At 39.0% G+C, this 26,266-nt stretch overlaps 1 protein-coding gene across 5 annotated transcripts in view; it reads left to right on the forward strand.

The window, feature by feature from the left end:
• LOC124875669 (glutamate receptor ionotropic, NMDA 2C-like) overlaps positions 1-23,695 on the forward strand; it is a 103,904-nt gene extending 80,209 nt beyond the window's left edge. For 4 of the 5 annotated variants that reach the window (XM_047377958.1, XM_047377961.1, XM_047377959.1 and 1 more), the window contains exons 12-16: positions 3,069-3,298; positions 11,305-11,465; positions 13,340-13,527; positions 17,565-17,797; positions 21,033-23,695. In XM_047377958.1, coding sequence (XP_047233914.1) covers positions 3,069-3,298; positions 11,305-11,465; positions 13,340-13,527; positions 17,565-17,797; positions 21,033-22,574 — 2,354 coding nt within the window. In that variant the 3' untranslated portion in view covers positions 22,575-23,695. The remainder of the gene's footprint in view (positions 1-3,068; positions 3,299-11,304; positions 11,466-13,339; positions 13,528-17,564; positions 17,798-21,032) is intronic. The other variant, XM_047377963.1, reaches the window with a different exon arrangement.
• Positions 23,696-26,266: the final 2,571 nt, after the last annotated feature.

Genomic DNA, 26,266 nt, shown 5'->3' on the forward strand with positions numbered 1-26,266 from the left:
ACAGGACCGCTACATCTGCTTTTGTGCAAGGAGGAACAGGAGGAGCACTGCCAGAGCCCTGCAAAATGACCTCCAGCAGGCCACAAATGTGCATGTGTCTGCACAAACGGTTAGAAACCGACTCCATGAGGATGGTATGAGGGCCCGACGTCCACAAATGGGGGTTGTGCTCACAGCCCAACACCATGCAGGACGCTTGGCATTTGCCAGAGAACACCAGGATTGGCAAATTCACCACTGGTGCCCTGTGCTCTTCACAGATGAAAGCAGGTTCACACTGAGCACATGTGACAGACGTGACAGAGTCTGGAGACACCGTGGAGAGCGATCTGCTGCCTGCAACATCCTTCAGCATGACCGGTTTGGCAGTGGGTCAGTAATGGTGTGGGGTGGCATTTCTTTGGAGGGCCGCATAGCCCTCCATGTGCTCGCCAGAGGTAGCCTGACTGCCATTAGGTACCGAGATGAGATCCTCAGACCCCTTGTGAGACCATATGCTGGTGCGGTTGTCCCTGGCTTCCTCCTAATGCAGGACAATGCTAGACCTCATGTGGCTGGAGTGTTTCAGCAGTTCCTGCGAGATGAAGACATTGAAGCTATGGACTGGCCCGCCCGTTCCCCAGACCTGAATCCGATTGAGCACATCTGGGACATCATGTCTCGCTCCATCCACCAACGTCACGTTGCACCACAGACTATCCAGAAGTTGGCGGATGCTTTAGTCCAGGTCTGGGAGGAGATCCCTCAGGAGACCATGCGCTGTCTCATCAGGAGCATGCCCAGGCGTTGTAGGGAGGTCATACAGGCACATGGAGGCCACACACAATACTGAGCCTCATTTTGACTTATTTTAAGGACATTACATCAAAGTTGGATCAGCCTGCAGTGTGTTTTTCCACTTTAATTTTGTGTGTGACTCCAAATCCAGGCGTCCATTGGTTAATAAATTTGATTTCCATTGATGATTTTTGTGTGGTTTTTTTGTCAGCACATTCAACTTTGTACAGAACAAAGTATTCAATGAGAATATTTCATTCATTCTGATCTAGGATGTGTTATTTGAGTGTTCCCTTTATTTTTTTTGAGCAGTGTACTTTATGGCAGTAAAATAATCTCACACTAAAAGAAATTTGAAAACTGTTTTCAACAACATGTATGGGGACATAATTAATGGCACCCTCTCCTATGGTCTCTTCTCTCCAGTTCTCCAAATCTTCTGTTGGACTTGGGTCTTGTGACTGAGATTGTCATTGAAGAAGGTTGATTTTGTGTCTTTGTTGGTTTAGCCACATTGAGGTTAATCCAATCTGAAAGACCCAATGATCAATTAATGAATTTTATACTTATTTAAACACCTACACCTTTAAGGATTAGTTGTGATTTTTAGGGTGAGGTTCTGTGAAGTAATTGTTGTTAAAAGAGTTGTGTGTCAAATGTAAAACTGTTTTAGCTGACTTTTGTAATTTAAATTAACTAAATAAAAACGTTCATATTAGTGTGATACAACATTATGTTAGCAGATATTAAGTCTACAATTTCACAACAGACCATTGTTATGCTTGGTACTGTTTTGTCCAGCTAAACAACGTCTAAACTCATTTCTATGGTGTTACCGTGGTTAAGCCTGCAGACTCTATCAATCTGCTACATTGATAGAGTCAGATTAGACAGATTGATAGAGTCAGATTAGCTGCGACCTGCTGATGTCTTCTAGCTCTTGCTGTACTATCCTCTCTGTGTATGGCAGCAAATAAAACATGGCTCCCCATCCAGCCTTGAGGTTTGGGGCTTGAAGAGATTCATATTTATACCCCAGGGAAACTGAAAGTCATGGATTATTATTATTATTTTTTTAGAACAACTCAGATTAACCTAAAGGAAAATCTCAAATAAAAGATTCCAATAATTGCAGTTGTACTTGTGACATGAACAATCACATTCAGTGAGTTAATATATTATTGAAAAGTTAATTTATTTTGGTAACTTAATTAAACCTAACCTAGGTATGGGCTAACCTATCAAAACAACACTTTAAAATATTCTAAACATGGAAACTGTCATTATAATATTATAAACAGTCGTAGTTACAAGTAATTTTTTGGAAAAGATTCATAATTAAAGCCATAAAATAATCCCAAAACTAATTAGCTGTTTACCATTCTCAATTACAGAAAAACACTGTCACAGAAACTCTGGCTTTTTAGGATAAAGCTTATCAAACCCAATGAAGGTCTTCAGGCTTGCTTGCACTGAGTGGTCACAAATCATTTACTGCAAACCACAATACTGGAGAGGGAATTTTGTTACCTGACATGATGAGAAAACCAGAGGTGAAAATGTTACATCTTTAAAAGTTGTGTACACTACAAAAAAGAATGACTACCACTAGATAAACTTGACAAAATGTTTAATTAAAGCACAAATCAGTCACCAAATTGGCCATTTATGTTTCAATGTTTCCACACTTGGCAACCAGTCTTAAAAAAGATTACCCAAAATGTCATATTCCACTTGAGAATCTTTAAACAAACGGTTTGTTGAAAAAACATAAAATGGAGCCTACTATTGACGGTTTTATTTCCTCTCACTTATGGGGTTAATTTTCACTAATCTTGGCAAACAACAAAACAAAACACTTTTATCATCTTCAGATGGAATAAAATGCTGCAGCAAGAACTTAAACGTGAACAGCTAGAAGACACGACTTGTGCTTCATTGTTTCTCTATTGATTAGCAGTTACTTTAGGGATTTATTAACATTTGTTTGCACACAAACTCAGACTTTTAGATCAACTGATCAACTGATCAGAGATTTACAGCTCTTTAGACCTGTAAAACCTTGTAGGGACTATTTTCTAATTTTATGTCAAGCATTTTTGAGTCTAGTATTTCCAAATCACTTTGTGATTTATATGAGAAAGTGGACAATTTTAAGGCTAGAATAAATAATTCTATGTTTGCAACAGATTACAGTTTATCTTTCTTTCTTCTGGTTTGTGGAAACCTTTGTGTTGAAATTCTGAATTGATCATTCAAACGTTGACTATCTCCACAATGTCGTTCCTCAGCTCCAGGTGGGCCGACGTTCACGATAGGGAAATCAGTGTGGCTGCTGTGGGGAATCGTCTTCAACAACTCTGTTCCCATTGAAAACCCCAAAGGAACCACCAGTAAAATCATGGTCCTGGTCTGGGCCTTCTTTGCGGTCATCTTCTTGGCTTCTTACACGGCCAACCTAGCTGCTTTCATGATACAGGAACAATATATCGACACTGTGTCTGGCCTTTCTGACAAGAAGGTAAGAGGCTGAATAAACAAGAATTCAATAATAGCGATTAGGAAGTTGGCAGTAATGCAAGTCGGCTGTTTTTGCAGTGCTTTGAGATATAGAGAAAACATCCTAGCCTTTATCTACAACTCATGCCAGTGCATCATCTCCTCTCCATGGTGTTTGCAATCCATTGACTAATAGACTGTGACCACAGCCGAGCCAAAGGACTCACAGAAAGCTGCTTAGATGGAATCAAGCAAAAGTATTTTGTAGTGAAAGCCTATGTCCTTTTCCTATCAGTGGGAAGTCCAGTGGTGTGAATGATTAATCAATTACAGCCGTCTGTCTATGCGGATGCTGTCTGAGTCTTAACTTGTTCTGTCAGTATTTAGGGTCTGTCTGTTCATCAATATTCCCTATGTGGTCTCTATTTCCAGTGTATGTAACACTGTTGGATCAAGATCAGAAAATGTCAAATGATTTTTTTTAAAATAGTAAAGCCAAATAGAAGAGCAAGACTCACATGTTCTTCATTACTTAAATCCAAACAAACACTCAACCTGGAAACCTGGTTCTAAAAGCAGTAATAAATTAGAACAAGAATCAGTACAAGAATAGCAGATACTTAAATGTGAGATTCCACATAGCAAAGACTTAGGTTTAGGTCACATCTTTCTGGTTTAATGTACTATACAAAGCTAATGTCCTTTCTTATTCTTTCTATCATCACAAAATGTTTTTAAAAAATCTGAATCAACACTGTTTTATTCTTCAAATTGTTTGGGCTGCAGAAGTGTTGGTCAGAATCAAACAAAAAAAAAACCAAGTTAAACCTGGCTGGCATTGTTTATTATTTTTTTGTAAAGATCAACTTCCTCCAAGAAGAACTAAAATAACTTTGAGAATTTCATATGAATGTTACTGAGAATATTGCATTTAAACCTGAACCCAGCTGTGCTAAAACCAGTCAAGCAGAATCAGCAAAATAATAACACTGGGAGCACTAATGCACCATGAGGGGTTGTACATTTTGAATAATTTAAAACCCTTAATTGACATTCATTTAAATAATATAAGTGTGATGTAGCAAAATTGACAAAATGAATGAATAGAATCTTAATTTAATAGGGACAATACAATTTGACATAGTTGCAATACACAGAATGCAAATGATGGGAGGTACAGACAGTTTATAGCTATTGCTAATTGTCAACTTTTGTCCCTAGTTATGCTTTTACATAATCAACACAATACTATTTAAATGACCAACTTGCTAAACCTACATTAAATCATACAATAAAATACATATACATTGTAAAGACAATACAGTAGTAAACATAATAAAATAACACATATAAAAAACGGTAAGCAAACACTAAAATCCACTAAAACAAAGAAATAAATAGGGAAAAGGGAACAATTAAAAACCCCTTTCAAGTTAAATGTGACCTGGCTCATGACACAATCAGTTCATTGGTGCAGTTTTATGTTTCTTTCAGCCAACCTTGCTGTATGCAGTTTTATTACTAAAACTAATTTGATTTCAGGTGCTAATATATTCTAAAGCCAACAGCCCTAAACTGAGAAAGTAGGCTGCCCAAAGATAGTTTTTATCTGGGGTATTTTACAGTTACCAATCACCAAGCTCTGAAAATATTCATGAAAGATTACTTTTTCTGTTATTTCATCCAGACAGGGTAGCCATGTGCAGGGGTGATCTAAATTCCCCAAAACAACAGTTTCTTTTGTGTAAACAACAACTGACAATGACGACTGTTTTCTTTATACCTTACAGACAATTATATTGTTCTGCAAGTTGTTTATTTGACATTGTTGTTGATGATGACAACTGTTGCAACATCAGCAAACATAAAGAGGTAGTTTATACTAAATTAGACATCAGTGTTGGTCAGTGAGTAAAGAGCAAAGAACTGAGTACACATCCCTGAAGACTCTGTATTGTCATTATAATAAGAAGTCTAAAGTCTAGTTACAGTTATCTTTTTCAGTCGATGTAGAGAGGGCATCACCAGAGTACGGTCAGTTGTATTAGAGCGGCAGTCTCCAACTCTCTAACTCCAACATAAAATTGCAGGACAGTGGTTCTCGAGGACTGGAGTTGTAGACCCCTGTATAGGTGAGGGAGTTCTGAACACATTATAGAGCAGAAGAAAAATGTTAATTGAAAGAAATGCACATATTACTCTGTGCAACAAAATACAAGATCTTTGATAAGAGATCCCAGTATCTTACTTTTAGTAGTGAATGTTACAAAACTACAGGATCCAAAGTCAGTTATATTGTGTTTAAAGGGTATGGTTGATGAGGGACCTCCAACTTTGCAAGTGTTAAATCTTCAGTTTTTCCAGTCTTATGGGAAGATTTTTCTTAATTGACAAGTCCATCTACAAATGGAATAATTCATAGTTTTCCACTTTTCTAGTCTTTAACTTTGCGTACAATAAGAAATAAATGTTTCACCACAAGTCACTAAATCATTGAGCTCTTTGTGGTTAATCTTTATTTTAGGAAGAAGAATAGCCAGAATGACTTGCTTTGCAAGTCTCGTAAAATATTGCAGACCTATTTGTTTCTAATCTCTAGCCTGAAATGTGGGCCTCTAGTCTGTCTGCTGTGAAAATGCAGCAGCATTTTAGTTGACTGTATTGTAGTTCCATCTGAAGACTGATTATATATGACATATTTTTAAAAGTATTTGTCTGTCTACTTTCACACTTATATGAACTTTGATGACATCCTATTCCTAATCTATATGGGCCAATTTGTTGATGTACACACCCCTTTAATTATTCTGTACACTTTTTTAGGTTTAGGAGTGAGTTCATAGTTAGAGAAGAAAACCATTATTGCAGCCTTCGCTCTAACTCATCTCAGAGGTGGTCAAGAAGGTTGAGGCCAGGACTCTGTGCAGGCCAGTCAAGTTTCCCCACACCAAACATTATGCACCTGCCACCATGGAAAAGATTGCAACACCAGAATTCATAGATTTGGTGGTGTGACCCAGTACTTTTGCCAATATGGTGTGCATTAACATGCTCACTTACATGCTCCCATGTTGATTGGATTCATTCGTTTAGCTCAGCTGAAAAGGTCAGTGCGTTTGCTAAGATGAATAGGTCCTTTCTGTTTACAGTCTTATTGAGCTCCAACAAATATATTCGTGCTTCACTATGCTGAACGTAACGAAATGTGAACTTTAGGCCCAGGCTCAGCTGGATTACGGTAAAGTATATGTAGCACAATTGTTCAAACAAATACGCATTGGCTAATGTCAGGTTTAATTACCTTGAGGTGAATGAGAGATCAACAGTCCATTTATTAGGATTTGCTGCTTATTGAACCAGTTTTGAATGCAACATTATTTTTTCCCTCCCTCCATCTAATCATCGGTGTGTAGCATTTTCTTATCTTTTTTCAGTACTGTGTTTTTTCCCTTTACTTGATCTCCTTTTCTTGCTACTGAACTTTTCCATCCTGTTAATTTTATTTTATATTGTTATTTTGTCCTTTGTCTACTTTCATGTCTTCCTTTTCTAATTTATTTCAATCCTTTTCCTTGCCTGATGCATTTGTCTTTTGTTTATCCAATCTCTGTCCTTTACCCTTGATCTTCTTCACTGTCACTTTGCTTTCCAATTTAAATGGATTCTTATTGGTTCTTGTTTTTGATCAATATTTTCCTGGTTATCACTTTCTTCCAGTGCCAATAGTTGTCCTTCTTACTTCTATTAACTTTTTTCAGTCAATAGTTTTATTTTTCATTTTTGGCTCTCATTTTCTCACTTTATTTACTTTTTATCTTTCTGTTTTCCGTTAACTGCTATCTTCTTTTACATATCGTATTTTTCTCTTTTTTATCAGCTGATTTTAAGAAAAAAATATCAATTCTTCCACAGCTCGTTGCAGAAGTATTCTTGTCCATTGTACTTTCCTACATTTTGACACAATGCCACCACAAACCCTAGTCTATTTTGTTGGGATTTTATGTAATTAACCAACCAAAAGGAGTGTATGATTTCGATCTGGAAGAAAAAGAAAATGTTTACTTTTTTTTTACAAATAGAAATCTGTGAAATGGAAATAGAAATGTGAAATGGATTATTATTCAGCCATCCTAAATCGATACTTTGTAGGACCAGCAGCGCAGGGCTGTCCAACTCAAAACCTCAAGAGTCAGTGTTCTGGATATTTTAGATGTTTCCTTGGTCCAACAAAGTAAATCATGGGCCTCCTCAGTGTAATATCAAGTTCTGCCGAGGCCTTGTAATGAAAGATTCATTTCAATAATTTATGCTGAACCTGGGGAACATTTTAAACATCCAAGAAACTAGCCATTAAGGACTAGAGTTGGACATATCTGCAACAGAGAATGTCTCAAGCCAGCAGGACAGTAACCCTGAAGATATGGACAGTTTAGATCAAAGCATAATCATGGGATAGAATGACCCAGTCAAAGTCCAGAACTACATCCCACTGAAAATCTGATCCAGGACTTGAAAACTGATGTCTATTTCAATTCAATTCAGTTTATTTATTCAGCACCAATTCACTACATGTCATCTCAAGGCACTTTACAAAGTCATTTCAATCGAATCATACAGATTTCAAGTTAGGTACATACATTCCAATTGTTCCTAATTTTCAAATTGGTTAAAATGGTTTCTATCTAAGAAAATCCAGCAGATTTCATCGAGTCAGTGACTTGCAGCATTCACTCCTCCTGGAAGAGCATGTAGTGACAGTGCGCAGTAGCTTGCTTTGACTTTGCAGCAATCCCTCATACTGAGCATGCATGTAGCGACTGGAAGGAAAAACTCCCTTTCAACAGGAAGAAACCTCCAGCAGAACCAGGCTCAGTGTGAGCTACCATTTGCCATGACCGACTGGGGGTTTGAGAGAACAGAGCAGAGACACAAAAAGAACACAAAAGCACTGATCCGGGAGTACTTTCTATGGGATAGAAAAATAAAACATTATTGGTAGTAGCTCCTTTAGTGGCTTCATCTCGGAAATAATACAGCCTAGCAGTTGAACTCTGAGGCAGTTTTCAAGTCTAGAGTATGAAAGAGAGCACATACAGTTAGTCACAGTAGAAGCTCAGCCAGTAGCTTTGTCTAGGAGAGACTGAAAGACAGGGCCAAGTGTATCATTGGTAGAAGGAGAAACATGAAGTTGTTGGTAGGAGAAGCTCAGCTGATGTCCCCCTTCCAAGAAGGTGCCACAGCTAAACACAGAGCCAGGCCAGATGTAGCTTCTAGGAAGAGAAAACAAAGAGAGAGCATAGAGTTAAAAGCTGAAATAACAGCAAATAATGTGAAATTGAAGAGTAGTATGAGAATGTAGCAGAGTAAGGGAAAGTGGTCATTATGTCCTTCATCAGCCTAAGCCTATAGCAGCATAACTACAGAGATAGCTCAGGATAACGTAAGTCACTCTAACTATAAGCTTTATGAAAAAGGAAAGCTTTAAGCCTAGCCTTAAAAGTAGACAGGGAGTTTGCCTCACGTACTAAAACTGGGAGCTGGTTCCACAGGAGAGGAGCCTAATAACTAAGGGATGTGCCTTCGATTCTACTTCTAGAGACTCTTGGAACCACCAGTGAACCTGCAGCCTGAGAACAAATTGCTTTGGGATTATTTCAATTGTTAAGGACACGGGGACAGAAATGAAAAGGAAAAAATAAGAAGCATGAAAGAGAGAGAGGTGGGGCAAAAAAGGAAAAAGGGAGAGAAGGAGAAAAGAATGGAGCAGAGAAAGGAGGATGAAGAGATTAAAAAACAACACCCTGCTTGCTTCTACGCCTGCAGAAACATTCATATTAACAGCTTTTTTACCGAAAATTGAGCATTACTTATGAATGCAAGATGTAATTAGCGGTAAATGAAGCTCAGTATATATATTTGTGTATAAACACCTGTGGGTCTGAGTGTGAGTGCACTTGAGTATACAAGGTTTCTCCATAAAAATATGCAATAGCGAATGTGAGGAGCCACAGACCTGTCCCCCTGGTCCTGGGAGTGATATAAAGGAGATCCGGGCTATAGACATCCAAAGGCCCCCCAGAGCACAGGAACCCCGGGAGAACCACCGCCGGGACAACCGCAACCCCCCCAGAGAAGAGCAGGGGAGAGTCCCAGGCGAACCACCCAGCAGCCACAGTGCAGAAGCCCCAGGGAGCTGCAGCGATGCCCGAGCAGATCGAGCCATGGACCCAGAGGCTTGAGACCCCAGGACATATCACTCCCCAAGCAGAGGCCCAACAGAGCCCAGGGGTCCAGGCCCTGGCAAGCAGCCTCCGGGAATGAGCCAGCACACACCAAAGCACCCAGCCCCAGGCACCGAGAACCACAAGTACTCCAGTGGGCAGAGACGCCAACCATCGGCAGGTAGTGTGACAGGGAGGAAATAGGCCCCGCATTTGATCAGGGGCCTAAATTGATCCAGGAGAGGGAGCAGTCCAAGACCCAACCTGACACAAAAAACAGACACACAGTCACAAGCACACATTCCCACCCTCTTGCGTACACATAAAAACACTCACACCCATGCACTCAACATAAAGACAAACAACAATAGACATTGTACACTCCCTCACACTCCCCATACATACTTTACACTCCCAGGTCCAGGTGCCAATACCCCATAGGGGCAACCAGCCCTCGGACCCAGGAAGTGGTCCCCTTTCCTCCGGGAGTGGAGACAGCCAGACCGCCCCAGCACCAGCCCAGACTAGTGCCGGCACCGCCCGAACCCCAACCCCGACCCCCATCCAGAGAGGGGGCCATGTACAAAAGAGGGGTCTACCTGGTCCAAATGAGCTCACCAACCAGAGCTGCCACATGATGAAACAGTCCCAACCCCCCAATGAATTCTGATCTCAACTCCATGAGCCCCCCACCCCAACATGAACCACAACATGAACTTCCCCACAGGGCCACCCCCAACCAGGACACAGATATCGAACACATGCCCCCGAACTCAAACGCCATGAATCCCCTCCCCACAGAGGCACAGCCCCAAAGGTGAGCTCCTTCCCCGAAAAGCTGATGACACCACACCAACACAGCGCAAGCTCCACACACAGCCCCACTCCAAGCCCCACTGCTGCATTCCTGTCCCCCACCACACAGCGAGCCATGACGGCAAGGCAAGGGCCCCACGCAACGCCACCCAGCCTCTGCCTACAGGCGCAACAGGGCAGACACCACCAAGCACCATGCCCACAACGGAATCCCCACCCCACACCAAGATGGGACAAACTCACCCGGCAAGACGTCCCCGGCCAGTGGCAAGCACCCGGGGCCAACGTCCCTTACCACGCCCCCGCAACCACACAAACAGGCCACATCACTGCCATTGCAACGATAGACCAGGGAGAAACATTATCCAGCTCATCTCCACCATCGCCGCTCAGCCGATTCAAATGCCGGTGACCCCACATCCAAGAAGAGGAAACAGCCCCCCGCCCTACACGCTGCACCCCCTCCCCGCCACCCTCTGGCCCGCCGTCCTGATTCCCCCACTAGACACAACAGCCAGCAGAGCAGCATACCGCCAAGCACGCCCAACCATCCCGCCACCGTCAGCAGCCCCAGGCTGCCAGTCCATCAGAGAGAAACATGAACCAGCCGGGTAACCAGGCACAAGCTATTTTTTATTATAGAATGGACTGTCTTTAAATGTGCAAACCTGGTAGATATACCCCCAAAAACTTGCTGCTGTAACTTTAGCGAAATGTAGCTCTATGTATTAATAACTCAGACTAACTAAATACAAATGCTTTGAACACTTTCCAAGTAATTATTAAAAAATAAATTGAAACCATATATCAATTTCCCTCTACTTCACTGTTTTGTACTACTTGGTGTTGGTCGATAAAATACACTGTAGTTTGCAGCTGTATTGTGATTAAATGTGGAAAAGTTCAAAGGGTATAAATCTTGTTTATTTGTATTCCCCTACCTATCTACAAACGTTTTTCACCTCTCCTCTCTTCTGCTGTGTCTCTTCAGTTTCAGAAACCGCAGGAGCATTATCCTCCTTTTCGCTTCGGTACTGTTCCAAATGGGAGCACAGAAAGGAACATTCGCAGCAACTATCCCGACATGCACACTCACATGATGAAATATAACCAGAAGGGGGTGGAAGAAGCTCTGCAGAGCCTGAAAACCGGGTAAAGATTTGCTCACACTATAAGCATAATTATTGCCTGGAAGCTATATTTAACTGATTCTTGTGACAGAGCAGTCATCAGATGAAAAGACGGCAATGATCACTATTTTGGTGACACAGCAGAGATTTGATGCTCTTTGTGTTTTACAACCTATTTCTGTTTTAGGCCAGTGTGATGGCTGTATTTTTAGATGCAGTCATATCTTTTGTTACTTAATTTGTGAAATATAAAAAACACTATCAAACACTTGACATGTCATCTCATCTTGAAAACTTGCTTAGATTTTGAAGTCTTTGAAGTTGATTTCTTGAGAATGTGCATATACCTTTTTTAATTTTCCTATGCTGGTGTTAGACGAAAATACATTTTTTTTAAAACCTGAAACATGACTGCAAAGTCAGCCCTTTAATGTGAGCATCCTTAGACTTACATTTTAGCCACACCATCCTTAAAAGAGCAAAGTAGCTTACAATACAGGACAACCAATTCTGTTACACTTTCCAAAAGATTTTTATCCTTGTTAGATGATGATATAGACTGACTCGTGTTGGTACAATGAGAGCAAATCATTAACAACGTGATGGCTGACAGCATCTTTAATGTCAAAAGACAGGCCAGGAGATTGACAAATTTAGTTTCAAAAGTAGAGCATGACATTTCCAAAATCTAAATATATGATAAAATTCCTATAACGTGTGAAGTGCCTTGTTAACTATAGCCATATGGAGCAGCTACTGCCATAGAGTGCTTCTTTCCAGAATTTCACTGCCCTTTGGTATTTAATGATCAAGCAGCCATGAAAGTCCTTCAGAGTTCTTTGATTAAATTTGGCTATGCCAGTGGTGACCATAATCATTCCTTGTAAAGCTAACTAAAGAATAATTGATTGATGGTTGTCTTAGGCATGTTTCAAGTGAGATGATTATTTCTGAAATTAGCTACAGCAAAGTTTTGGGTAGAAGGTAAACAAATCTCCTGTACTTTCCATAAGTTTGCACTAAGGAGTAGGGTTGTAAGACAGAAAGATTTTCTGCCAAAGAAAACAGCCAGACCTGGCTAAAATCCCCTAAAACCTTGCAGGAGAATGTGTTATATTCGAATGAAACCAACCTTTAAACTTTGAGCCACTATTTCAAAAGGTTTGTTTGGCACAAAAACTAGACTACAAATTACTAAAGGATAATAACAATCATGAGGAAGGATGGTTGTGACATACATTGTTTGCGTCACAGATGGATCTTACTGCTTTTCAAGGTGGGTGAAATTATAAATTGTTGCAAATGCAACTCAGTTTTGACCTGAAACCTTTAGTGGCCTTTTAGGAAGCTGAATATGAATTCATTTTCAGCATGTCAGTGTCAGTATATCCAAATCATGAAAAGAATGTCTTAATGGGAGGAAAATAATGTTTTGCAATGGCCGAGCCTGAGTCCTAAACTAATTCAAAGAGAAACTCTGTGAGGGTTGCCTAGAGAGGGCAGTGGACAAGAGAAGTCCTCACATTCTGATAGATTTGGAAAACTTCTGCAAGGTAGAAAAAGGCAAATATCACCAAGTCAAGATCTTACATTTTAATAAAACCCTACTAAAGAAGATTGAACATTGAATTGAATCAAAATGTGGTTTAACAAAAGTATAATTTTAAGGTTGTTTACAGGTATGCAACCAGGTTATTTAAAATGTTTTGTATATTTCCCCCTTATAGATGTATTTGTTTGTCAGCAGATTTTTGCTGCATAAATTTGGCATTAAGGTGGAAAACGTTTTCAAACCATCTATGTTATTTTTACCCCACAACACAGTTTTTAACAGGGTGGCATACACTTCTGAGACCTGCTGCATATAAGAACTACATTTGATCTACTTTTCTGCAGGAAACTGGATGCCTTCATCTACGATGCTGCTGTCTTAAATTACATGGCTGGTAAAGATGAGGGTTGCAAACTGGTGACGATTGGCAGTGGGAAAGTATTTGCCACAACAGGATATGGCATTGCTCTGGAGAAAGACTCTCGCTGGAAACGACCAATTGACTTGGCATTGTTACAGTTTCTTGGAGATGGTAAGCTAAACAAACTGCAATGTACAGGTTAATATTTTATACTTCTAGAAAAATAAAACTTCATCTGTAATTCTAGACCACTCTCGGCACTTTTGTCTTGACTATTACCAAAGGTTCCCATGTGATTCCTGCATAGCATTGGAAATGGTGCAGTATTTTAACTTCAAAGCCCTTGTCCAACTGACTAACCTTCTTGTCAAGGATGACATTAGTTGGTTCTAAAAAATTACCCATAGACCAAATAGCAGACTTTGGTGCGAGGTTGAAGTTCTAACACTTCATGACAATTTTTGACATTTTGATCTAAATATATTATTCATTGTGCATTCATCCCCCAGGGGAATAGGCTTATCTCATGACAGATGTATTTCGACTTCAAAGTCTCAAGTCTTGGGTAAGTTCTGCTTTGCGCATGTTCTATATATAATGAGGTAGCTCATGTGCAAAAGTAGAAGTTATTCAAACATCTGTGGTACTTCTATTCCTTCCAAAATATTCTTCCTTAAAATAAAGTCATGTTAAAAGAAAGTACACTTTTGGTCAATTCCTTGGTTTTAATTTATAGTCATTGATGACTACTTGTTTAACAGTGTGTTGGTCCTCCTTTTGCTGCCAAAACAGCCCTGATCTATTTGAGGCATCAACTAGATCCCTGAAGGTATGCTGTGGTATCTGGCACCAAGATTTTAGAAGGAGATCCTCTAAACCTTGTAAGCTGCGAGATGGAGCCTCAGTGGATCAGACTTGTATGTCTGGCACATTTCACATTCATTAAACTAAGATCTAAGGAAGTTGCAGACGAAGCCAACATCTCAAACTCGTTATTCTCCTCAAATGATTCTTAGACCATGTTTGCTTTGTGGCAGGTTGCAGTATCCTGCTAAAAGAGAGCACATCCAACAGCAAGTACTGTTTTCTCAAAAGGGTGTATGCTTAGCTAGGTGGTACATTTCAAAGTAACATCCACATGGACACATATTTAGTAAACACAGTTCAGTTCTGATGCTAATGTGCCTATTATTGGTGCGTTCAGCAGTCGAGAGAGCTCAGCATGGCCATGCTAACTGGCCTTCACTAATGCAGTCCCATGCAAACTGTGAGATAATGTATTCTGACACCTTTGCATCAGAACCAACATGAAGTTCTTTAGTAATTTGAAATACAGTAGGTTGCCTTATTTACCACAGTTCCTTCATTGGATGAATTTTTATATAAATTGATGAATTCAGTCTGATAACACTCCTGCATAGCAGCAGTTTGTCGAGATGCTTTGACCCAGTTGTCTAGCAATCAAAAAAACCTTTCTTCCCTGCTTCTGGCACATAAACTTTGAGAAGTAATTATTCACTTGCTGCCCCATTTATCCCACCCACTAATAAGTGCCATGATGGTAATCAGTGTTATTCAGTTCACCTGTCAGTGGTTGTTATGTTATCCTTGATTGGTGTGTAAATAATATGACCATTCTACCAGCTTCTAAAGTTACTTAAATCTAGCTTCAACAATACCTTTCTTCTTTGCTACTTGTTTCAAAAGACAATATTTGTTGAATGCATGACTAATAGTCATCAAGTTCAGAGGTTTCCTAGCTGCTCCTCTGGTTAATGCTGTCCTTGCCAAGCCTGTAAATTTCAATGGAAGGACACTACTTGGTAGGTTTGCTGTCACTGTGGAAAACCAAAGTAGTTTTTAATTGTATTTTTGAAGAGCCTGTTAAAAACTGGCTATAGTACCATCCCTGGTTAAGCAATAGAACATTTGTGGGAAAAAAAAGCATTTTAGAACTTCTAATATTGTGTAATAAATATATCCACATCTTCTGAAATATTTGAATGACCACTGAACAGAACCTAACTTTAGGAATCTGGAGAAGAAGCCTAGACATTATGTAGATAGAACTTTGCTTAAAAGCTCTTCATTGCATTCATAAAATTGTCAAACAATCACAACCGTAAGTTATAATTTCACAATCAAAGAAACAACAAGATAAAACTTTATAGTTTTGCAAGAAATGTACATTAAACACAATTATGCAATTTTTAATGCCTGATTTAAAAAAAAAAAAATCTACAGAAGTGAAATACAGAGGCAGAAACAGTTTGCTATGTAAAAGGTATAGCTGGGCAGTGATGACCAGAGAAGGCAATCCCATTGACTTATTGTACGTCATCTCCTTTGCTCCTGTGTTTTGTGATGTGACAGATGAGGACATGTGAGCCTCTTCCATTCAGTGGGATCAAGCAAAGTTCTTAATAATCCTCTGCTAAGTAAACATCTTTCTTCGTCCAACACGCCTCCTGCAAAAAGGATAACTTTAAAGCAAACTCCACAGTCTCATTCAACTCAAAATGCTCTGCAAGATCACTTAAAGGTGGTAATTTAGCTTTCAGTTTTATAGGTGTTTGAATTGAGATCCTGCGACTCCACATATACTAAATCTAACTTGTGACTGCTGTTTAAGGCTGCAGAGACAGAAGAACATTTTCAGCATGCCTTATTTTAGTCTGAATACCCTTCATGTCATCTTCCAATGTTAGATCTGTTTGGGAACTTTAGCAATAAATCATTGGACCCTGGCTTAGGGCTGATATGTCTGAAAAATGTGGTAGTGTTTATCGCAGTTTAGGATAAGATGTAGTGTTTTACACACTATACTCCATTGTTCAGACATAAATCTTTGATCAAGACCAGTATTACCATACAAACAAGGAATTTAAAAAGGTTCTTTAGGCCTGCTCAGTGATGAAGAACAGATTAATCACTAGATTGAGATGGATTATTAAACAAGGAAACTGCTGAAGGTTTAGAGCCACAAGTGCACAGTGGGTCAGCTGCTTTGTCAGTTTCGCTGCTCAGTGTTAATGGTTTAGGTTGGGAAAGCTGGTAAATTATTATTTATACCTTTTCACTTTTGATAAAATCCCTTTGACATATATTTGTGTATGTCCTCAACAGATTGAGAACATACACAAAAAGAAAAAAAACGTCCACTCTGTCTGCACTGGGATCAGTGACTGATCATTTAATATACACCATACTAGTGCTTCTGTAAATTGTATGAAAATTATGAAATGTCATGAAATTTTAGGAAATGTATGAAATTAATAAGTTAGTCAAATCACAACCTGACACACAGTAAAAAATACAGCAGAAAAAGGTACGTACAACTCTTGCATACAAGTTATTTATCTCATTATCTTAAGTAAACAATCCTTGTTTTCTCAGGATGACAAAGTATTTATTTATCTTAAATTTCACAACCAGAATGTATTTTATAGGGATTTAATAGAATAGACCAACAAAAATCAGTCCACAATTGCGTAGAAGAAAAATGGATACTGGGTTTTCAAAAGTTTTAACAAATACAAAGTTGAAAAATTTTTCAGTTAGCTGGCTTTAGTATTAGCCCTATTCACACTGACGCTCTCAGTATAAATGCAACTTTAAAGGGTATGATTTACTTGCATGCATACCAAAGCAGATAGGTTGGGCAAGGAGAGCATTAAGCTGAGAGGCAGCCTAGGCATGGTTACTCTGGAGGAGCTGCAGAGATCCACAGCTCAGGTAGGAGAATCTTTTGACAGGATAACTATTAGTTGTGCCCACAAATCTGTTTTTTTATGGAAGAGTAGAAAAGGAAAATGTATTTGTTAAAGGAAACCATAAAAATCCTGTTGCCAGCAATGTGGAAGAAGGTGCTTTGTTCGAATGAAACCAAAACTTTGTGGAGGAAAACTAACTTTAGCCAAGAGTCAACTTGTGTTCTTGAAAAAAATCACATTAAAATCAATAGTTCCAAAATATTACCCCAACAAAACTGTTTTATCAATTTATGGATATTATGTGTTAATTTTAGGTAAACAAGACGATGTTTTCATCGTGTCTTCACACTCTTTTGTTCCACAAATCCATTACATTAAGAACAGAAATGAATAACATTTACTTAGCACAACGTGGGATGTCCATTTTATCGTTTTCATCACCCCTTGGAAATTCTGACACTTCCTTTTTGCCCCCTCTCATTTATAAACTTGTAGGAGACACGGAACGTCTGGAGACGGTCTGGCTTTCTGGTATCTGCCAAAATGAAAAGAATGAAGTGATGAGCAGCAAGTTGGACATTGATAACATGGCAGGTGTCTTCTACATGCTTTTGGTAGCGATGGGCCTCAGCCTGCTGGTTTTTGCCTGGGAACACCTGCTGTATTGGAAACTGCGGCACTCTCTACACAAGTCTCATAAACTTGACTTCCTGTTGGCCATCAGCAGGGTAAAGATTTTGTAAAAATCCTACATTCACTGTTAGGTTGGGTTTTTCGACTGTTTATATTAATTCTCTAGTGGTTTAGAAAGGAGACAAGAAGCTGCCTATTGACTTTTACTTTGACTAAATGGTTAGGTTATTAACTGTACTGCTTTATGTGGATCAGTTGTGTAAAATATTTGTAGACATATTTAAAGACTTGCTCAATAATTTGATTAATAGAGTTGTATTCCACTAACAACTTCTAATACAAAGCTAGACGGTACGCTAATGAATGAGTACATCTAATAGCAGGGTATTACTTTGAGGGGAAGTCTCTATTTGATAATAGCCAGGTACACAGACAAAGACAAAATGTTAAAAAGCTTCTGTAATCCTGTTTATTTAGCCTTTGAATTTGATAGCTTTAGCTGTAGTTTGTTGTTAAATTGTTTAAGGATGTGTGTAACATGAGAAATCTCTTGTGATTATTATTTTAAATATATTATTTAATATTTAATATTAATATTTTAATATTTTATTAAATAATTATTTTGTCTGTTAAGTGTTGTCTGGTGAATACCAGCCCAATAAGGCGGTGATATTAGGACGATAATGAAAATGGTATTACTGCATTACTGAACAGCAAACCTCTGCACACATGTGGAATAAATTCACACAATTTCTTGAAGTACAATAATTTATAACAAGAATAAGTAAACGCAAAGTCAAATATTTCAATCAACAAACTCTTTACTATACTAGAGCAATCCAAGTAAACTACCAAGCAGAATGAAAAAATAAGAAAGACCAATAAACTCTATATACAATATAAACAAGTGAATCAAAGATGGTTAAAACCATGACCAATAAAGTGATGCAACATTACCATTCAATGTTATTTATGTTTGAGAACCAAGGATTATCTTAAGGAATCTGGAATTGAGGTTAAGTTAGTTCCAAGACTAACTTAACCCCTATAATTGGCATACATTCAAGCCCCCATTCACAATGCAGCCTCAGGTAAAACATTATTTTAAGAAAATAATATTTAAAAGAATGATTTGCTGAATAAAACCAACCTTCCAGATGACTAATTGTCAATGGTGTTTAATTAGCTGCCTTAATTTAGTAAAATAATATTTAAATAAATATTATTAAGGAAATATTAAAATAATATTTAGGGAAATATTATTTTTCCTATTACCAAACCTTTCTGGATAAATGAGTGTGTTTAATTAGCTAACACATTTAGTAAAATAATATTTAGGGAAATATAATTTTTCTAGATTGGAAATTAACAACCTTTCTGGATAAAGGATTCCTAATAGACTCATAAGATGGCCATAGGCGTAATTTGCCGGGGGGATAGTGGGGTCATGACCCCCCCAATAGTTTGATCCAATCACTATAAACCCCCAATAAAATCACATTATTTCGATTTACAAAAAACATCTTACATGAATAACATGTTAATTTTCTTTATTCATTATCAATTTTGGGTACAACATTAGCATGTTTAATCATCTGGTAATGTAACCCCCCCTCTCCCTGCAAAAACTTGGTATCGCCCAACCTGCTTTCACTATAAAGCAGCGGCGTTCACTGTTTACTTGTGGAAGCAGCTGCTGGGCAGTGAGTGATTCTGGACACTGTGATTCTGGCTATTTGGGGATATTATTTTAAATGAGAGCTGACTGTAATGAAGAGGTGGCAGAAATATTAGAAACCGTTGTGAACCCCCTCCCCGCCCAATAAAGCGCTTGGAAACATTTATTTATCGTTTACGATTTATTGAACGATGAGTTAATAGTTGGTTTACATATTTAAACAGCAGCACATAGGCATTCAATGCGATAGGCCGTCCAACTGTGTTCAGCGTCAAATACAAACAAATACATTATATTTGTTCTGTCAATGCAACCGAAATAATGTTCCGTGAAGTTTACAGTCTCACATGTATCAGTGCTTACGCAGTTTACATAAATACTCTTCTTCTCGTTGGTCTTCAAAATGTACATGCAGAGGAATGTACACTATCGCCCATGCGCTCGCAGAATTTGATGGGTCGCAGAATTTGATGTAACACCGGCACTTATTATTTCCACTTAAAGCACTGCTTAGAGGTACAAAATACACCTATTTACTGTCACACCTTCTACTTCTGAGTACAGTTTGGTACGCTTGAAAATAAGTGCCTAACCCCCCCAATGTTGGACCCAAAGTTACGCCCTTGAAGATGGCGGCGGGTTACGTGTTACTTTAGCCATTAGTGGTTGAAGCTAACCAAAGGAGCTTATAGCTTGTTATCACTAATTTAAAATCAAATATGTACTTGTAAAATACCATCAATAAAAGGATCAAAATGCATAAGCATTGACGGCGCATTATGGCCGATCTGTGTTTAAAAACCACCCATTACATAAAGTTTATCAGGTCTAAGAGTTTGTTTGCTCGCCGGCAAGGAGTCATTTCCCTTTGGGATTAATAAAGTATTTTTGAATTGAATTGAATTGAATTCGCACGTTGTGTCCCTCCGTCCGGTTCTCCTGCTGGAAATCCGTGTCGTAGAAAACAGTGATGTCATGGGGAGTGAGCCATGACTCCTCCTCCTGGGCTGGGTTAGGTACAAGTTAGTTTGACACTAAAATGTGTAGAAAAGTTCATACTGACCTTCAATTATGTACAGCTTAGAGTCCATGTTCATCTATGTTGTAATCCATGGCTGGGGTCCCAACGCTCTAATGGACGTAAGTCTTAAGTATATCATTTGACTATTGTTTCATAAACTTAAAAAAGAAATTGCTGTCATTAGTTCCTATTGAGCAGGTCTAAATTCAAATTAAAGTTGGCCCTCTCAGGAAGAAAAGTCATGGGATTTTGTTCCTTGTCCATGCAATAAGACTTTTTTCTGAAGGTGACTTTAGGCTTGGCATTGCTTTGCATTTGCTGGAGCAATCATAACACCTTTAATTATTTGTTTTTTTCAGTTCTGGGTGAATGCATAATAAATTGGTACCTTTAACATGCCTCAGGGCCAAATTAATTCATTAGCAAAACAAAGGATTTAAATTACTTCCAAGTTTTTGGTTTTTTAAAAGTTAATGAGTGGCTGGTTTCTGATCCAGAGATTGCTTAAAATTCTGCTGGAAAACAATACATTTTGGAATCTGATTGTTTGAAATAATCTAGGTATCTTATTGTCTTTGTCCTACTTCTTTTTCGTAACCAAATTTTTTTTTGCTTGTCTTTAACATTCCAGGGTATTTACAGTTGTTTCAAAGGAGTGGAGGATCCTGGACATTCATCTGGTTTGGCCAAGCCTGACCTGACCTCCAACTATGCTCAAGCAAACATGCTAAAGATGCTTCGCACTGCCAAGGACCTGGTCTCTACTGCAAATGTTGAGAGCTCCCTGGACAATGCTACCAAGACCATAGAGCAGTTGACCCGTCATGGTGGTAGTATGCCTGTTCGCGTCCCACAAGTTGCCACTGAGGCTGTTCCGGGGGGCTTTGCTTATGTTGCTGAAAATCACTGCTCCATTCCTCAGGGCTCCCTTACCCCGCCTCTGACTGGTGTTACCTCTTTGAAACAACACAGGGGTGTAACTAGGCCAACCCCACTACGCTACACACTTCCAACTCATTCAACATCGTGTCTGTATGACAGACAACTTCCTGTATCCAGTTTGAGCACCCCCCACCTGGCTGTAGGGGAACCGCTCCCTCATCAGCACCCACACCACTACCAGACTACAGGGAGGGTCTATGTAGGCTCCCATTCTCATTCCCCCTTTATTGCCTACTCTGATCTCCAGCTGCCTGACATTTACACATCTCATCCAGTCTCCTCACCTCAAAACCAACATTTCCAATTAGGCCTCTCCCAACCAAAAAGGAGGTCCAAGAGTTTTCAGTGTGAGAATGGGAATGTGGAAAGGAGGACATATGGGGATCAGGGAAAGAATGACAAAAGCACTTTGAGTCTGACTGAACTTAAAGCCAATCACCTCCAGGAGAACCATATCTCTGCCCCAAGTGTTGACAATGTTTACTCAGGAGAGGGAATATGTCCCCGGGTGGAGAATTACAGCTCTTGGCCTCCAGAGGATCTTGTGCTGAGAGGACGAAGGAGGCACCGCCGCCCATCTTTTCTTAAAGCAACTTGGGGCAATGACCAAATTCGTCAGCTTGAAGAATCACAGTCTTCTCTATCCAGCCAATCCCCTTCAACCTTGCCAGACCTGTTTCCATGTATTGTTACTCCTACAACATCTGCCAAGCCTTACAATCCTGCCCATGTTCGAAACAACCTGTGCCTCCCAAGGAACCAGGCCTACCTCCACATACGGGAGGACCAGAGGAGGCCAAATGGACGGAAGGGCCAGAGACTGCGCTACTCCCACTCCACTCACCTCCCAACATACGGAGAAGCAGTGCGAAATGGAACTGGATTAGGGCGGGGTATGGTGCGCAGAGCCACAAGCTTGCTCAGTCGACAGTACACACACTATCTGAACTCATACCCCGGACTCCCAATCTACCACAGCCCACTGGATCTCCAGCACCACAGCCAGAGTGCCAGCCCAGTGTGCCAGCTGTTGGCCTGTGGTGGTGGGCGATGTGGGGGTCAGAGAAGCCTATTGTATCAAGACAATGTGTATGGAGCTTATGGGGTCTATCAGGGACCCCAGACTGGTTCGGAGGCCCAGGTAGTGCAAGGCGGAGCAGGTCAGCCTGTGGGGAGTCCTTGTGTACTTCGGCCTTGGCGACGTGTTTCCAGTCTAGAATCTGAAGTTTGAATTGAAACATTAATGGATAGAAACTGTGATGATACAGAAGACGAGAATAATAAACGTTACAACTTCAGAAAGTTTTTTGCTGTTAGATTTACAGTTGTATTTATTTTTATTGTGTCTTTGTGAGGTAAAGAATAGTAATTTGGATCAGATGCTAGAAAAAGACTGCACTTTCACCAATCTACCCTTGATAAAGTTGTGGAAAGCTGGGTTTGACTGGTTTAACTCAGCTGCTGCTTCCCCATAAACAGTGTTCATCTTTTTACAGGATTCCTTGTTATTGGCACAGGGTTAAACTGTATTCTGAGATTTATTCCTGTGTGTGTGCTTGAAATTTTCTATGTGGATGGCTAGAATTAAACATTGATTATTATCTGGTAGACAAACTGTTTACATCTGGAAAGACAAGCTGGATAAGCAGCCATCACTAAACATTAGACATCTGAAAACAGCTGAAATTAAGATGTGAAGTGTTTACTTTTGACATGAGGCAATCAATACTGATTTTAAATAGACACAAAAAATTGCCAGTTTTCTGAAGCAAATATAATCACTCTGAGTCATAATGATGAGTTACAGGAAGCAGCCACTTTCAACTATCAACACAATATGCAAAACAATTCCAGAATTAGAACAGCATTGACCAGCACTAGGTGTCTTAAACCACAGATGTCATTCTCACTGTATCTACATATGAGGCTACAACACACAGGCCTCACATTGAATAAATTATGTATTCTAAGTACTATAACCTTATAGTCGAATGTGTTATTTGAGGTTGATTAATGTTATATTCATGTATTCTACATATATCAGGACTTTATAATCACTCGTTTTTTCTATACACACCTCTGGCACATTCAATTTTTTCTGTTTAAAAACTGCTGTCGGTTTAATGCGAACATTTGGTACTATTTTATTAACAGCATCAGTTAGCAGATGATCTCTTTCCCTTTTTTGACTCTTTTATATCCCTCTTCATCCCTCTTTTTACCATCCCCTCAAACTGTTTAATTATTGAAATAAATGAGGTGAGTGAAAACTATTATAGCATCTATATTACCAGGCTCCTACACCCTGTAATTAATCACAAAGACCAATTAAAGAGTCTTTTTCGATGAATATATAAGTGTCTTTTTTTAGAGCCTTAGCTTCATTCACTTGTGAAGTATATAAAGAAAACACTGTTTTTATTTGGTGTTTATTGTGGGGAGTTTTTTTTTTTTATGAATCTTGCTATGATTGCTCTCTTAGTGTGGTTTAAGTTAATTTAACCATTTCCACACAATCTCCGGTGAAATTTGATATGATTTGATCAAAAAAATACAAATGTATTACGTATGTTTGCTTGCAAATCAAATATTGGATTCATTAAAATTAATATTATGTTGCAATATGCTACATACAGTTGCAAAGACTTCAACAAAGGTCAGTAACTTTTAGGATCTTCTGTCATTTTGCTCTCTTACTCATCCAATACAATTTATCTAGAGCCATGAAACCTTTTGACCCCTAAAAATAAGATATAACACATTTCTTGTTCTTGTTTTTTATAATTTACATTTTTCCTTGCTCAACACAGAAGTTACTTACATTTTTAAGAAAAAATTATACTTGCATCTGTGAATATTTTTATGCATAGCTCTTCTTTTAAATAATCATAACCTGTAATAATGCAAACCTTTTTTAGTTGATTTTCCAAATTAACTGAAATAAAAAAAAGAAGTGGTTCATTTTGGAACTGAAAAAAAAAACTAGATTGAATATTGTTTACCATTCCTCTGATTATTGTGGTCAAAGTGACAAAAACACCACTGGAGAGGTGCATGCAGCTCTAGAGAAGCAGGTCACAAACCCTCAGCATTGAAAAAAGAGAAATGTCGACACCATTCCTGCAAACATCTTTGCTTCATTCAATTGTAAAGCTCATTAGAGAAATCCAAACCAGGATTTTTACTCAGCCACTGATTTGTCTTTGGAAATTCCAAAATGAGTCTTCTAATAATAATAATAAGGATTACATCAAAAAAGGTATCAGAAATAATAAGGCCACAATTAAATGAACAACTATTGCTCCTCCGGTATCAAAAGCTAGTGAATAAGCTAACTGCACTAAAAATCTATTTGATGGCCGGATCACAGGTCATAAAAAAATCCTAAGTCTGTGACTCATGGGTAGCTTAAACTGGTATTTTTCTAACTTCCTGTGGCAGCTAGCTGTACTAACGTTTAAATGAACAAAAACAAAATGGGTAGATTTTGTTTGAGTAGTGTCAGTACTTTATTTTATTCCCCCACTAATTAATTACTAAAATGATTTATTTCATCAACATGTCTACTTGTAACACGACCCTTGCTGTTGCTTGTGTAAAAAATGGTTTCCTGCATTAATACTTTTACAGGATTTTTCAATTTTGTTTCATGGGCCACTTCACTCATGCATCTGTGTTATGCATATTAAGCCAGTGACAATGAATTACATAGTTTTATTTCCCATTTTCCTGGCTTAATGTAGATAAGGGATGCACTACAATATGAGCATCATACCCTATACCACTCCACTGTATTGCCATTTTTAAAGAGTGGAGGGGTTAGAGTACCCTTGTGATCCTGAGGACTATGCAGTCCAGGGTTCCAGCTCCTGGTAGGGTCTCTCATTGAAAATTGACCACATGAGAGGAGTCAGACAAGGGGAGATTTAACAATCTTGTTGATGGTAGACCAAAATGATTGCTTGTGGTTGAACCTTAGCTCCTGAACCTTGACAGTGCTCAGACAATGAATGTTGTAGAAGACCCCTTCACCTGGACCCACCACCTGTACAGCAAAATATTGAAGTTGATTTTACTGTAAGCATGTTGATAGGCAAGGCCTGAGTGTGACTGGGTGGAACAATGTTCCACGTCTGAATACAAGCAGTTTTGTTATTGGATTTCTGTGTTAAGCATGAGATATCCATGACGAACACCATATTGGTTCATAGGGTGGTCCCTAATTATGAGTTCTACTATTGCCCCGCCCCTCATTACCCCTGTGATCCAGTCTTCATTAGGATAAAATCCCAAACAAATTATGACTCCACATAGGACTTTGTGGCACAGTGGGCTGCTGTTCAGATTCTACACTCAAGAGCTCCTCCTCATTTCCGATTTTTACTTCTGCCTAAATGGTCTTTTCTTCTTTACCCAAGTCACTTCATCATACATGGCAGTAACTGACATTATACTGTTACTATGCCCAGTCTAGGTATGTGCCTCTTATGTAACAGGAAATAGTGGAATATCAATAAGAGCATGGTAGTCTGTGAGTTTAGTGTAATAGTTAAGTTTAAACAAGTTGTGAAATAAGAGTGAATAACAAATGAAGAAGCTTATGTGGTTCCTGATCCAATTCCCCTTCTCTGATCCTGTTATATGGAGGTCAGTCGAACTGCTGAAGCCTCCTGGAGGAATACGCTCCATTGTTTGGGTCGGACTGTGCACATGTACACTACACAAACAGACCAACTTTCAATGTAAAATATATGTTAACCTGATAAAGTTTGGTTTGAATTTGATGAATCAGACAGATTTTCAAACAACACATGCTTGAGATAAATTTAGACAGATAAGCCATTTTAACTGAAGGTGACTGGATGCTACGATTATTCTCTCCCACTCTCTCTCTCTCTCTGTTGTGATGATGAGATAAGAGAG

This window comes from Girardinichthys multiradiatus, chromosome 10 (genome assembly GCF_021462225.1).
Source record: "Girardinichthys multiradiatus isolate DD_20200921_A chromosome 10, DD_fGirMul_XY1, whole genome shotgun sequence".
NCBI classification, from domain to species: domain Eukaryota; kingdom Metazoa; phylum Chordata; class Actinopteri; order Cyprinodontiformes; family Goodeidae; genus Girardinichthys; species Girardinichthys multiradiatus.